This window comes from Panthera uncia, chromosome C2 (genome assembly GCF_023721935.1).
Source record: "Panthera uncia isolate 11264 chromosome C2, Puncia_PCG_1.0, whole genome shotgun sequence".
Lineage (NCBI taxonomy): Eukaryota > Metazoa > Chordata > Mammalia > Carnivora > Felidae > Panthera > Panthera uncia.
In genome coordinates this window covers 47424411-47438877 of record NC_064810.1, presented here as the reverse complement: position 1 = coordinate 47438877, position 14467 = coordinate 47424411, and the positions used below count along the sequence as shown (strand labels likewise).

At 37.6% G+C, this 14467-nt stretch overlaps 1 protein-coding gene across 1 annotated transcript in view; it reads right to left on the bottom strand.

Moving 5' to 3' along the window:
- ADGRG7 (adhesion G protein-coupled receptor G7) overlaps positions 1 to 14467 on the bottom strand; it is a 77081-nt gene that overhangs the window by 42629 nt on the left and 19985 nt on the right. The window contains exons 3-8 of the mRNA XM_049628081.1: positions 13743 to 13847; positions 11134 to 11246; positions 8137 to 8286; positions 7335 to 7435; positions 1365 to 1489; positions 1142 to 1249 (exon numbers count right to left, since the gene is read on the bottom strand). Of these exons, the coding sequence (XP_049484038.1) occupies positions 1142 to 1249; positions 1365 to 1489; positions 7335 to 7435; positions 8137 to 8286; positions 11134 to 11246; positions 13743 to 13847 (702 nt within the window). The remainder of the gene's footprint in view (positions 1 to 1141; positions 1250 to 1364; positions 1490 to 7334; positions 7436 to 8136; positions 8287 to 11133; positions 11247 to 13742; positions 13848 to 14467) is intronic.

Genomic DNA, 14467 nt, shown 5'->3' with positions numbered 1-14467 from the left:
TTGAAATTTAAAAAAGCAAGTTCCATACAACATGATACCACTTATGTAAATATTTTAAACACCTGCAAAATAGACTATTTTATGTATGGATATATAAATATGTAGCACAAATTTAAAGACAAACATAAAAATGAAGCGTACCAACTTCAGATAGATGTTATTTCTGGGGAGGAGAGATGGGAAAAGATAGGGCACAGAACTTCAGGTGCAGCTGTAATATCTTCTTTTTTTTTAGGGGGTCTGAAGCAAACATAGCAAAATTTGACATCAGTTTGCCTTGTTGGTGGGTACATAGGTGTGCTTACATTATTTTCTGTACTTTTCTATATGCATGAAATATTCTTTAATTAAAAGAAAAACACAGAAAGAACAAAAAAGACTTAGATTTAGTCTCTCCTTCACAAAGCATGTATCCAAAGCAAATGGAAGGAAAATTCCACAGCATGCCAGACACACGAATAATACCTGCTTCTTCTTTAGTAGTGCCATTATTAATTCTAAAATGTATACTTTTTAGGACCAGATTTTTTTTTATTTGGGGAGAGAATAAAGCAATGTGTGTGCCTATTTTGCTTATTGTTATTGTCAAAATAATCACTTTTTTTTAGACTTTGAAAAGTACCAACATTTCACATTAGACATAAAAATTCCTGAAGGGCCGTATGCAAGATGATAGGGTAAGTACCATAGTAGTGGAGATAGCTAAAGTCTGTTGCCACAAGATGGTGACTGTGTCAGTTACATAAAATATCCTGAGGCAGGCCCATAGGATGAATCCGTGCCTGTAAATGCCATGCCACTAGTAAATATGGGCAGAATTTGTGACCGAATATTTTTAAATGTATTTTTAAGTGTAAAACAGACCTGCATTAGCTAGATTTTTGTTAGAAAAAAAGATCTGTGTCCATGATCAGAGTATTTCAACTTTGCTCCAAGGCTTTTGAAGAAAAAAAAAAGAGAGAAAGAAATCATCTCTATCATCCAGAATAGTAGAGATTACCATAATTTGTCAGAGCTCAAATGAACTCAAATGCAACTCAGTATGAAACTAAGTAAACATTATTTTTCACTCAGTGGATTTTAAGTTACTAATCCCATAAGTTTGAGGCTATTTTTTACTGAAACAAAGTTTGAGACCTACTTTTTGAGGTATTGAGCAAAATTTGAAGTTCAGTCTCTGCATCTGGATTAGGGTTGCTCACATTTGTGTCCACAGTTATGGAACCAGAAATGAGAGAATCACTATCTCCTGTGAGAGGGAGAAAAGTAGAATTTTAAGTCAACATTTTCACAAATAGGGCATTGTTCATGGTTGATAGCAGAATGCTCTCTGCTATCATAAGTACATGAGATAAACACCTCACCTTTCTTCACAGAGAAGAGCACAGTGCTTTTTGTAGAGAATAAAACAGTCTGTACTGCTACATTAGGTTTCACCACTGAAGTGCTATTCAAAGACAAGGAATAACTCTCCATTTGTTGAATAAGCCTGTATAGAATAAAACATAACAACATAATATTCTATAGATTTGTCATAAAAATCAGTGGTATGTGTTCTCTCCCACATTCCAGTAGAAAGGCATGACCACAGAACTCATGTGATCACACAATGGCACAATCAACTTAAAATAATTTATTTTCTTCACCAGAGTGTTTCTTCATTACATAGAATTTTTCTAAAGTTCTGGTGGACTCTCTCCCCTGAAAGATACCCTGTATATAGATTCCAGACAGCTGGAACTCAAGAAAGACAAATTTCCCCATAGAAATAATCTTTATTGTGCTTCTCTTCACAAAAGGGTGGTGTTGCTACCCATCATTGACCGGACATGTGCTTCTTGCTTCTACAGTGGTGAGAATCAATTTCCACTTATTGAACTCCCTTCTCTTCTCTCACGTGAACCCCTTCAGGTCTCAAGCATCTCTTGTGAGTTGGTGGTTCCAGAGGCAACAATTCATTTGGAACCATGTAAGAGTACATCTTTGAGCTCACAGCCTCAGTTATTAACTAAACATTGCAGGTTTCCACTATATTCTTTTCTACTTTGGATAACTTCAAAGACAGATTAGATAGAAGGTTGGAGGGAGTGGGGAGAACCTGTCAATTTGGTGTTCTCCAAGAAAAGTCATAAGACCTTTTCTTTTCCTTGTTTGCTTTAAGAAATATTTGTACTATTTCTGTACTTGACAAAACAAAATCTCTATATCTAAGATAAATGGTTCAATCTAGTTTTCCTAGAAAGAAGGGATTTCATTAAAATGTAGTTGTTCCATATTCTAAATTTTTATTTTGTCCACTAAAGTATTTTTCCCTTCCCCAAGTGACATAATAAAGAAATAAACTTTAAAATAATTAAAGATTGTTTTTATAAAGAGAATGTGACAATCATTCATATGGAACCATTTGAGTTGCTTTCTCTGTTTTAAATGTTTTCTATTCATAACTCCATTTTATGAATTTTTAGCAATTCACACTAAAGAATAAAGAATAACAACCATACTCCATGTAAAGAATAACAGTCATACTCCAGAGCTGCTTTCAACAGAAGGAATGCCTAACAAAATTCTAATCTTCTAAGAGCATATTTTATACATTTGTCAACCAAACAATATCTGTTGAGCACCTACTAAGAGGTCAGTACCCTATGAAACACTGGAGATAGCAAGAGGTGCTCCCTCAGGCATTTGAAGGCTAAAGAGAACAACGTACTAGATATATGGCAGTGACTGCAGGGTCCATAACCACTTTTCAAGGGTTGCTCTAGTCACAGCCACTTTCAAGGCTGTATTTTTCTTCCATGTGATTCTTCCCTCCTCTTGCCATCGCTGATTATATTAGAGATGCATGCTCTGCCTCAGGGTACCCAACGCAGAAGCTGACCAAAACCAGTACAAATGACTAGAAGAAGCAATCAGATTCTTTCACCCAGGAATTTTCAAGTTAGTGTCATAGTCATATCAGGACAACCATGGTTTAGAGGGCACCAGAGAGGTCATTCTGTCATTGTAAAGACAAATACAAATTAAAAATAAGAGACTTAACTTTCCTGTTGAAAATAAGAGAAGAAATTTCTCTCTCTTCCTTTTCCTATGAGCATTTACTTTGTAAAGTACTTTGTAAGTACTTTCTCCTCTCTTTGAAATATAAATAAATTCTTTTGTAAGCTAGATGGCAGGGCGTCTGGGTGGCTCAGTCAGTTAAGCATCTGACTTCAGCTCAGGTCATAATCTCACAGTTTGTGGGTTCAAGCCCTGCATCTTGCTCTGTGCTGATGGTTCAGAGCCTGAAGCCTGCTTCAGATTCTGTGTCTCCCTCTCTTTCTGTCCCTCCCCTGCTCATACTCTGTCTCTCTCACTCTCTCTCTCTCAAAAATAAATAAACATTAAAAATGTAAAAAAAAAAAAAAAGAAAAAAGAAAAGAAAAGAAGAAAGCTAGATGGGCATTTTGTCAATTTATGACCTAGGAATGTCTTTTGCAAGGACATGGAAGCCATCTTTTTGAAATGTAAACATCAAGGGAGTTAGCGCCCCTATTTTCCAGTTTCTGTGGAGGGTAGGAGCCTAATTTTACTGGGTGGGTACCTTTCTCCAAGTTGCAAAGCTACCTCCTGTCATAAAGATATGTGAAGTTTGTTCTTCCTCTGAATAAAGTCAGTTAGCTAATACAAATGGTCACCTCAATTACCAGGTTAACCTAGGATGAACTATGTGTGACAAATAGTGCTGTTAAGTTCTCTTAATTGAGGATTAGTTATTGATTACCTGAAAACTTGTATGTAATGGGATATATCTGGTTGGCTATATAAAGCAGTGAGACTCCTTTCCATCTGCAATCTCTTAGTGTTTGCCTATGATACACATCACATTCTGCTTTAATGCTTATGCAATAAAAAGTGTTTTCTTTCTCTACTGTCTTTGTGGAGAGCATTTCTGGGTTGGGAAAAGATTCTGTTTTAAACTATTTCCCCAATGTTATGAACAACAGGGTCAATTTATGACCAGAGCAGAAACTAGAAGTAAAAATGAAACATACATGTTTACTGAGTCATATTAATTATAAAGACAACTGCCAATGTTTTTTGTTTTTTTTTTCAAGACTTAATGTGTGTAAGTCAGGTATCATGCTAGTTATTTACATATATTATCTCAGTTAAGCCTCACAAGAATCTTACTGAAGTGAGTCCCACAGTTACTCCCATATTATACTGAAGAATCTGAGGCTTTTCCAAAAGATATGAATTTGGCCAAAATCATGGACCTACTAAATAACAATGCTAAGATTGAACCCAGGACTATTTGACTCCAAAGTCTGTCGCCATAACCATTATATTCTCCCAGAAGGAAGGCCCACAAACTCCTTTAATGGGACCTTCAAAACTGCCTTGGATGCCCTGCCACCCCCTTACTCCAGGATCCATAAAGTCCTGCCATATTATGGTACTGTTCTTAGGTTCCCATGAGATTCCATAAGCTTCTTTACAATAAATCTCTGGTCAAAATAATCTAAGTGAGGATCTTTTAACCAAAGAAGGCTGGTTGGAACAAGATTACAAATAAAAATGTGAAATGTAAATGTACAAAGTGGTCAGTATTAGGGAAGCAGTCTTGCATTCCCAAAAATAGGTAAACAAGGACAATTATAGGCTTGAATTTGAGGGCAGAGTTCCAGGGTTATGGGTCAGTCTTTGCAGCATGTGGTCAAAATGGAAAAATGAAGTCTTAGATTCACTGATTGTAGCAGGGTGCCCTTAACAGCAGAGACTTTGTCCAGGCTCCTCCCAACTCAGACCAAGAGAATGGATGAATGGATGTTAGAGAACTTCACCAGTCTCCCCTTCTCCACTTAAGGAGTTTTAGTCTCACACTGTCCGCTTCTCTCCATAAGTTGAGAAGGGGAGTCCAGTAGCTTATGGATGCAAACCAGAAACTGTAAGTGAAAGAAGGTAGAAGTCAAAGGGAGATGAGTAACTGAAGCCTGGTGTCTGTCAGGAGACCCTGTGTGTAGGCCCAGGTTGAGGGGACAGAGTTTGGAAGGAATTAGTTTCCTTCCCCAGAGAGAGTATTAGAGGTCACCTCTGTTGGCAGCTCTTGAGGAGTACTAAGTGTGGGAGGCTGGGGCCTGGAGGCTGAGGCAACAGCCTTATCTGAGTGAATAAGGACCTGAGTCCCCAAGGGCTTATATACAAGATCACATGGGAGAGGGTCAGCTTTCACAATGGGATTAGAAAAAGTAAGTAGGCTAGAAATGCAGAATGGGAAGAATTACTATGAGTGTGGTTACATTTCATGTTTCAGTGTGTCCCATATTTAAAATTTTTATCCTCTAACCACCTCCTCTGAAGCCATTTGGATATTACACATAAATACACACAATTGATTCTCCATGTCTTAAGCCAGTAAAATTCATAATTACTTATTGTCAGGACAGTACTTTCATCTGTATCATGATGTATGACTTTCTCAGCCAAATCTCATAGTTGCTGTCTCCTCAACTTTCTCACCAGAAACATCCACTCTTCTCTTCTCTGCCTAGCAAGACTGCAAACACAGAGCCTCCAGGTCTGGAGGGAGCCCGCTCCAGCTCTTGGATCCATGGTCACTCAACATAGACTCTGAGTGCCATGGCCACTTTCTTCTCCAACTTCAGGAAAAATGGGAATCTCCACACTCCCAGTCGGAAGGGCCTAGACTCCTACTGAAATTTGAAGTCATAAAATACACCAGTTGAACTGCTGAAATGACAACCAGGTCTCAGAATTATAACTTGTGAATGTACTATGCATTTCATGCTTTTGTACTTTTTCTACTTTGAGGGCTCAACACTGTAAAAATTAGAAAACTGGTAAGTTCTTCCAGGACTTTCTCCTAAAAAAAAATAATGGGCCTTGCAAACAGAGATTGTGTATAAGAATGTTGATTGCTCAAAGTTTTAAAAGACTTGAAGTAATCAAAATGTCCCTCAGCAGGAATTGCTTAAAGTTCACTCATATTTTGCAGTATCTAAAATTTATGATGCAGGGGCACCTGGGAGACTCAGTCAGTTGAACATCTGACTCTTGATTTTTGCTCATGTCATGATCTCATGGTTCGTGAGAATGAGCAACATGGAGTCTGCTTAAGTTTCTCTCACTCTCTCTCTCTCTCTCTCTCTCTCTCTCTCAGTCTCTGTGCCCTTCTTCCCCATTTGTGCATGCTGTCTCAAAAATAAAAATAATAAAATAAAAATTTATGATATAAATGTATAGATATTTATATTAAAAAGATATTCATGGAGTATTAAATGACGAAAACAGGCTATAAATCTGTAAAGTATGTAATATGATACAAACACACACACATACAGAGGAAAACATCTGGAAGAATACATACCCTCAAGTTAATAAAGGTGGGACAATTTTTAGAATTTTGCTCATCTAGGGGTGTCTGGGTGGCTCAGACCCAGTTGGTCAAGCATCCGATTTCAGCTCAGGTCATGATCTCACAGTTCATGGGTTCGAGCCCCATGTTGGGCTCTGTGCTGACAGTCAGCTTGAAGCCTGGAGCCTGCTTCAGATTCTGTGTCTCCCTCTCTCTCTGCTCCTCTCCTGCTCTCTCTCTTTCTCTCTCTCTCTCTCTCAAAAATAAGTGGATATTAAAAAAAATTTTAAGTAAAAATAAAATAAAATAAAATTTTGCTCATCTATATATTTTCTTATTTTTATACAATGAGCATGCATATTTACTTAAATTTTTTAAAACTCAAAAAAAACTGTGCATAAGATAAAACCATAATGAATCATAGTGAGGGAACTTTATAATAAAGTACGAGTTTTATTATAAATATACAACCAAAACTATGCCAACCCACTGGGATCAAAAATAGAGAAAGTAGGTAGAGTTGGATTCTTTTTTTTTTTCAATGTAGTCTTGGGAAAGCTTAAGAAAGCTTAACCAAAATACACCAGTATCTCAAGGATAGCTGAGTTGTGGGTAGGGAGCTTTGTCCCGCAAAGTTATGTTGTTCCTTTCAGCTCTATGCTGAGAAAAGAGTTGGAAGAGCTCCTATTGCGCATGCAGGTTGACCCTTGGCTATGCCCAGCTAAGGCCGGGAAAAGAAGTCTAATCTAAATCATCCTAGTCGCTCTCTATATCCTAGGCCAGGGACACCCCTGGAACCAAGAGTTAACATATACCACCCTGTCTAGTACATGAAGATCAGGTGGAAAGCCAAGGCTTCAGTCTTCATTCTCAAGGAATCAGCTAGTTAGTGCATCCATGAGAGAAATAAAAACACCTGTCTTAATGGTACACAGCACTTTGTAATGTTTTCTTTCCCAACTGGAATTGTGCTTACGTTGTCAAAGCGTCATCAGGAGCAGCAACCGGAACTTGTTGAAAAACATCTTCACCGACACTTAGAAGTTGACTCACTGTCGATACAGCAGTGTCTTTTGCCTGCCAGGAACATGGGACCAAACCATCATCATAGAAGACATACATCATACATCATCATTATCATGAATTATTGCAGAATCATGTGGCACCACTGGTATGGTAATCCAGAGGCAAGTGTTTTTCAAAATTGAAGGTTTAGTTTTAAAAATTTTTTTTTCAACGTTTTTTTTTTTATTTTTGGGACAGAGAGAGACAGAGCATGAACGGGGGAGGAGCAGAGAGAGAGGGAGACACAGAATCGGAAACAGGCTCCAGGCTCCGAGCCATCAGCCCAGAGCCTGATGCGGGGCTCGAACTCACGGACCGCGAGATTGTGACCTGGCTGAAGTCAGACGCTTAACCGACTGCGCCACCCAGGCGCCCCTGAAGGTTTAGTTTTAGATGGCAGAGAGAATAAAGATAAAGCATGATGGAAATTTAAATTGAGTCAGTTGGGAAGCTTAGGCTTCTGAATTTCCCCTCAAAGCAAGGTCTTTCACAGAAACTCTACCCCACCCCGAGAACACAAAAGCAGATGCTTGGATCCAGAAGCAGAAACAAAATAAGAGTGCAGGGTTCTGACTATGAAAACATCACAGCCCACGATACTTAGTATAATTATACTTACTATTGAACTAAGTAAAGGGATTTCTAGTTTTGTCTGTCTTTCCATGTCTTTTTTTTTCTTCCCCTCCCCCCTTTTAAAACCTTGTGAGTTTTACCTCAAAGGAAGCATTTCTGGATGTGTTGAAGATCTCTCCGACCACTCTAGCAGCAGAAGTGATGTTCTCAGGAGTCATTTTACTGACATTAGATGTTAAAATCTGAGTTTCACTAGAAATGTTCTCAAGCTGTGCTACCATATTGACTATCTGTTAAAAACAAAACAAAACAAAACAGCCAGATTTATACAACTATGTCCAAATACTTTGCAAGCAATTGCAGGTGAATAAACTGGAATTCAGCTGACCCTCAATCTCCTGAATATCACATCCACTTGGTTCTTCATGTTTGTTTCTCTACTTGTGAAAAGGACAAAATACACGCAGGCTGGTGGTTTTTCCAGCCTTTACTATCTGCCAGGATTAATGAACTAAGACAGGCTGCCTTAGGGAGAGCAATGCTACTCAAGGTGGGAACCATGAACCAAATGGTTCACTGTTTGTTATAGGGTCCATAGGGAAGGTAAGCACAGAAACTGAGAGTTACTGGTCAGAAACTTCTACAACAATTGCATGTTATTGAATCTAATGATTTTTTTTCAATGATTTGTATTCAGATGGGAGCCACACTTGCATGAGCATAGCATAACATAGAGACTTGTTCTAATCACTATGTTGTACACCTGAAACGAATGTAACACTATGTCAATTACACTTCAATAAAATATAAGTAAATAAATAATTTAAAACTCTTTTAGAAGAGAAAAAATAATCTGTATTTTACATATCTTTTTTACCCAATTTTCCTAGTAATTAATTTTTATTACATTTTACAAAATTATTGGTCAGCAAGGAGTTGGAAATTTTTAAAACTACCTTTCCAAGGGGTGCCTGGGTGGCTCAGTCAGTTGGGCATCCAACTTCGGCTCAGGTCATGATCTCACAGTTTGTGAGTTCAAGCCCTGCATCGGGCTCTGTGCTGACAGCTTGGAGCCTGGAGCCTGCTTCAGATTCTGTGTCTCCTTCTCTCTCTGCCCCTCCCAACTTGTGCTCTGTCTCCCTATGTCTCTCAAAAAATAAATAAATGTAAAAAAAATTTTAACTAGATTTTCAGCAAAGACAGTTTGGGAGACACTGACCTCGACCATATCTCCAGGTACCAATCAGTCTCCTGGCTCTGGTGTTGTGAGACTATAAAACATGTTAATCCATATTGTCTTTGGTAGAGCCAGGTGTTAATGTGAGCATGTGTGTTAGTTTTCACTAGATGGCAGCATCATTTCAAAAATCAAACCAAGTTCACAGGCCATTCATACTTTGGGAACAGTTGAAAATAATATCCAATCACTAGACAAAACAAAGAAAGCTCTCATTCAATAGCTAGGTCCCTGCTCTGTGCAGGCATTTTGCTGGATGTTTTTATAGATGTTATCACATTTAATACACAAAACAACACTGTGAGTAGGGCATCCTTCTCCCTGTTTAAAAGTCTGAAGAGGGAAAGGAGTTCACCCAAAGTCCATGCAGCTTAAAATGTCAGAGCTGAGAGCCAAAAACTGGCTAGTCAAACTCTGGAACATGAACTCTTTCCCCAGCCTGTATAGTTGACACAAACTACGCGGCTGGCAGCCATCTCCACATTCCACTTCTATCCCCATCTTTACCTTCAACCCTGCCCATCTACAGTTAGGGAGCCAGTGTGGGACAGTGTGGACTTTAAAATAAGAAGCAGCTCCATCATTTTTTGGCTGTGGTTCACTGCACCTCTCAAAGACACTGTTTCCTCATCTATAAAATAGGTACATTCATAACTATTTATATAGTTGTTATAAGAATTAAATGTGATTTAAAAACATATGTAAAATGTTAGTGCAATATTTGCTACACAGTAAGTGATCAAGAATTAGTATAATCACTATAATTATCTATGAGAATAACATCTAACTCACAGAGGTTCCATAAGGACTAAATGAGATAATGTATGTTACATGCCCTGCACTTGGACCACTTAAAGTTTCCTCCTCTCCTTTCTTGGCCGCAGGTATTAGCAATCCCATGCAATTGCATTTAGGTATATATTAGGTCAAAATAATTTAATCTTCATGAATAAAACATCTAGTCTATGTAATTCCCACTTCACCTGCTCATGGGTACAGCCCTGAGACCAGCATTAGGGTCTGGGGTTTCCTGTCTCAAAAGGTGTTGGATAATAGTTTTTTTTTCTTCTCTTTCCTCTTTATTCTAATAAAGTTGACCATCAAAATACCTTCCTTTTGGTTTCAGATACCAGTGATCTATTTTCAGTCAATACTTTACCACTGATCTAAAAAGATGAGGCCATTTAAAATATGTTACAGATTATCATTCACTAAAATTTGCTGAACCCATGTACAACTGTCCTTTTTCACAAACAGATGTCATCTTCAAAAAAAAAAAAAGAGTGGCTTTAATTACCAGTTTTTGTTACTTCTTTTTTCTATGTTTCTTAATTTTGAGAGAGACAGAGTGCAAGCAGGAGACGGGCAGAGAGAGAGAGGGAGACACAGAATCAGAAGCAGGCTCCAGTTCTGAGTTGTCACAGTACAGAGCCCAATGCAGGGCTCTAACTCACAAGCCTTGAGATCATGACCTGAGCTGAAGTCTTAACTGACTGAGCCACCCAGGAACCCCAGTTTTTGCTTTTTCTAATTTGACAGTTTTAAAAGCATTGATTCAGGGGCTCCTGAGTGGCTCAGTCAGTTAAGTGTCCAACTTCGGCTCAGGTCATGATCTCACGGTTCATGAGTTCAAGCCCTGCATCGGGCTCTGTCCTGACAGCTCAGAGCCTGGAGCCTGCTTCAGATTCTGTGTCTCCCTTTCTCTCTCAATCTATCTCTCTGCCCCTTCCCCGCTTGCAATCTCTCTCTCAAAAGTAAAAACAAAATTAAAAAATAATAACAATAAAATTTTTAAAAATGTTTAAAAAGCATAGATCTGACCATCAGGTATCTAAAGAACAGAGAGTATACAGAATCCAAACTTTTTCCAGTTACCCAGAACATGGACCATAGGGCATACCTTGTTTTCCAGGGTTTCCAGATTTTCATCGCAATTTCCTTTTGTCACATTTTCTAATACTATTTCTCCATATATAGAAATATTGCACATCCGAGTAGCTATTGGATAGCCCACTTTAATAAAAAGAAGCAAACAAAACAAAACAAAACAAGTGTTTGCAAACATGGCCACTAGCAACAATCTGCCCCTATACACACCTCCATCTCAGTGTGATTTAGTTGCTTTTCCCGCCAAAAGGTGGAGTCTATTCCTCCTTTTCCTGAATTGAGCCTGGACTTACAACTGGCGTTGACCAAGAGAATGTTCTGTGAGAGCTCCAGAACCTGGCCTCAAGAAGATGAAGTTTCAGCCTTCACCCCCTTGGAACACTGTCCTGAGACTGTTGAATAAGGAAGCAGCTCCAATCTACTAGAGAATAAGAGGCTATGTGGAAGGGAACTGAGGCCCTTCAGTCTTGCCATTTAGGACTCCAGCTGCCACAATCAACCCACAGAACTATGAAAAATCTAAATCATTAATTCTTTTAAGCCACGAAATTTGGGGTAGTTTAATATACAGGAATGGAAAAGTGAATCGGCCAGTTACTACAGGAATCTTAAAGGCAGATATCACTTGTCTTAATTTTTAAATCTGGAATTCAAAACTACTTCCTTCCTTTGAAGTCTGCAAGGAAGATTTGCCTTCCAGCAACTAGGGACATAGGGCTTTGAATTGGATGTGATGAGGGTTGAAGAGATAGGAAACAATATGAAAAATTCCTACTAGATAATGAATTACTTATTGATCTTTCCTTCTTTATCCAAATCTGAGTAAACTGAAAGGCAAAGAGTTCTACTATATTGTAGCACCTATTTGATACCTGGTTGGCTTTCAATACTCATGAATCATTAGGTTTATTTCTTATAATTATCACCGAGCCTCCCTAATTCAGTGTTCTCCTGTGAACAAAGCTTAAGAAGCTGTTGACAAATAAAATCACCTCCTACAAGTATGAATCTACCTACGCAAAATCATTGAAAATATCTTGGTCATTTGTTGTATAAAAGTGAATAATTCAGAAGTAATTCTTAATATAAAACTAAACACACATTTGCCAATAGTTGGAATCTATATCCTTAAAATTATTTTATGGGCTCAATCTGAAATTTAAAGGTAAGTAAGATAAACCTTTTCACAATAGTTGCTCAGAAAATAAAAATAACCAAATAAAAGAACCAAATGAAAGATGGTGATTCCCTTGTCCCAAAAACATTTTAAAAAAATCAAACAAGAGTGATGTCCCTTGATGCATATGTTACTGACATTTTTACTGTTCCAGATTGGGTAGCACATAGGTATTTTTTGTAGTTGTATCTCTTTTACAAGTTATAATGAAATATTTAACACAAACAAAACAGATAAAAATTAAGACGGTAAGTATCCATGGACATACATTATAAAAAGTAAGTACCAATACACGAAGCCCCATGTCTTTCACCTTCTGAGCTTTTAATCAAGAGGCTCTAGCCTTATGTAAAGAATAGGATATATGTAAAGAATAGGATCATGAAGATTTGAGTAGGCATGATATATGTAGGCAAAGGCAATTTGGACTCTGCAAATGGCATACTGGTTTACATAATCTCTTAGAATAAATAAGATAAAGAAACACAGGGGAAAGACCAGTACCTATAAGTACTGTAGCATTTCAAAGAGCATGACATAAACAAAAATAAATATCTATATAAAATGCGAAATTCTCCCCAGGGTTATTACTGACTGAAGTTCTCTCAAACATTTTCATAAATGATCTAGAATTGGCTGTTATTCAGATACCCAGTGCTGCAGGAAATGATGATATCCTGCAGGAAGATGTGAGAGATAGGAGGAGTGGTCAAAGGAAAATCAATGCAAACAAAGTTCAGGTAAAACACTGAGAGAAAATTATACAGCATAATGGGTTCTAAGCTGTTAGGAAAGGAACCTATGAATTTTTAAGGGCTACTCTCAGAAGATATTACCCAATGCAGCATTGAAGTAAGTCATCAAAATCCTGGATATCATCAGGGAGCATAGACATTTAAAAAATGTTATTTGTGCCTTTATTCTTGGAATGTCTCTATGTACACAAGGTTGTCATGCTTCAAGAAAGGTATGATGAATCTAGAGAATGTTCCAAGATGGCTAACTAAAATTACCAAGGAGATGAAGTACTACCAACTGTGGACAAACTTAACAGCATCTCTACCTAGAAAGATGAAGTCTGAAAGTAGAGATGGTACAAATCTATAGCTAATGTTTAATATTCAGACAAGTTATAAAACTCCATAAGCAGATATTAACATGATTAAATTCAAGGACATAGAGTAAACTGGGGAAATAAACCAATGGGAGAAGGAGTAAAAGGAATTTTTAACTGATCCATATTATAGTTTTTAGGAGAATTAGAATTATGTGAAATTGCATCCTAAACTTGGAACACTGGTATCATGAAAGGGAGGCAAACTGTTCCACAAAGCCGTCTTTGATGCCTCTTCCAGGAACTTAATACTGGTTGGAGGAATGATAGGTATGATCCAGCATAGCAATTAATATGCTTACACAGAGGAGACGTTTGGAAAAACACATACCATTTAAAGTGTTCTCACCACATGTTTGCTGGGAAGATCCATATTTTCCCACCGGAATTCTGGCAAAAGTTAAATCATCAGAGGTACTGTTTTCACAGAAATAAGCTATGATGAAAAGAAAATATATTTTTTTCATCATAAATTATAATTTTCTTTTTAAAATTTCAAACCAGATAAAAGTCAAAGTTCAAAACCTATTCAGTATAATTTGAAGGATAATAGAAAACCTTAGGACTCACTGACCCACCAGGAATTTCATACTTTTTTATCTGGTTGAGTTAATATTAATACCATTAGAAAAATTAGTATGTTAGATAATGTCTTCTAGTTAAAATGTACACAATATATAACCTGGTAGAGGTAGGCTGTAATCACTAACACATCAAAAAAGATAGTATAATCAAATTAGTGGCAATCTTGAAAATTAAAGATACAGAGCCTATATCTTTATTATCTTTACTACCAAAGGGCATCATGAGGATGTGGGTCAAAGCAAAAAGACCAAAGTCATGGAGCATGTGAGATATACTGGCTTGTAGGAGTGCAGGAAATGGTAGGAATGCATTTCTAGGGCTCTGGCTCCTAAGCAGGGAGCACAAAGTGTACAGAGTATTGGAAAGCACATTGTAGATGAAGATGTAGCTTTGAAACACTATGTACAATATCCAAGACAAGAAAGCAACGTTAACTATCTGTCAGTAGATGAGTGGATAAAGAAATATATA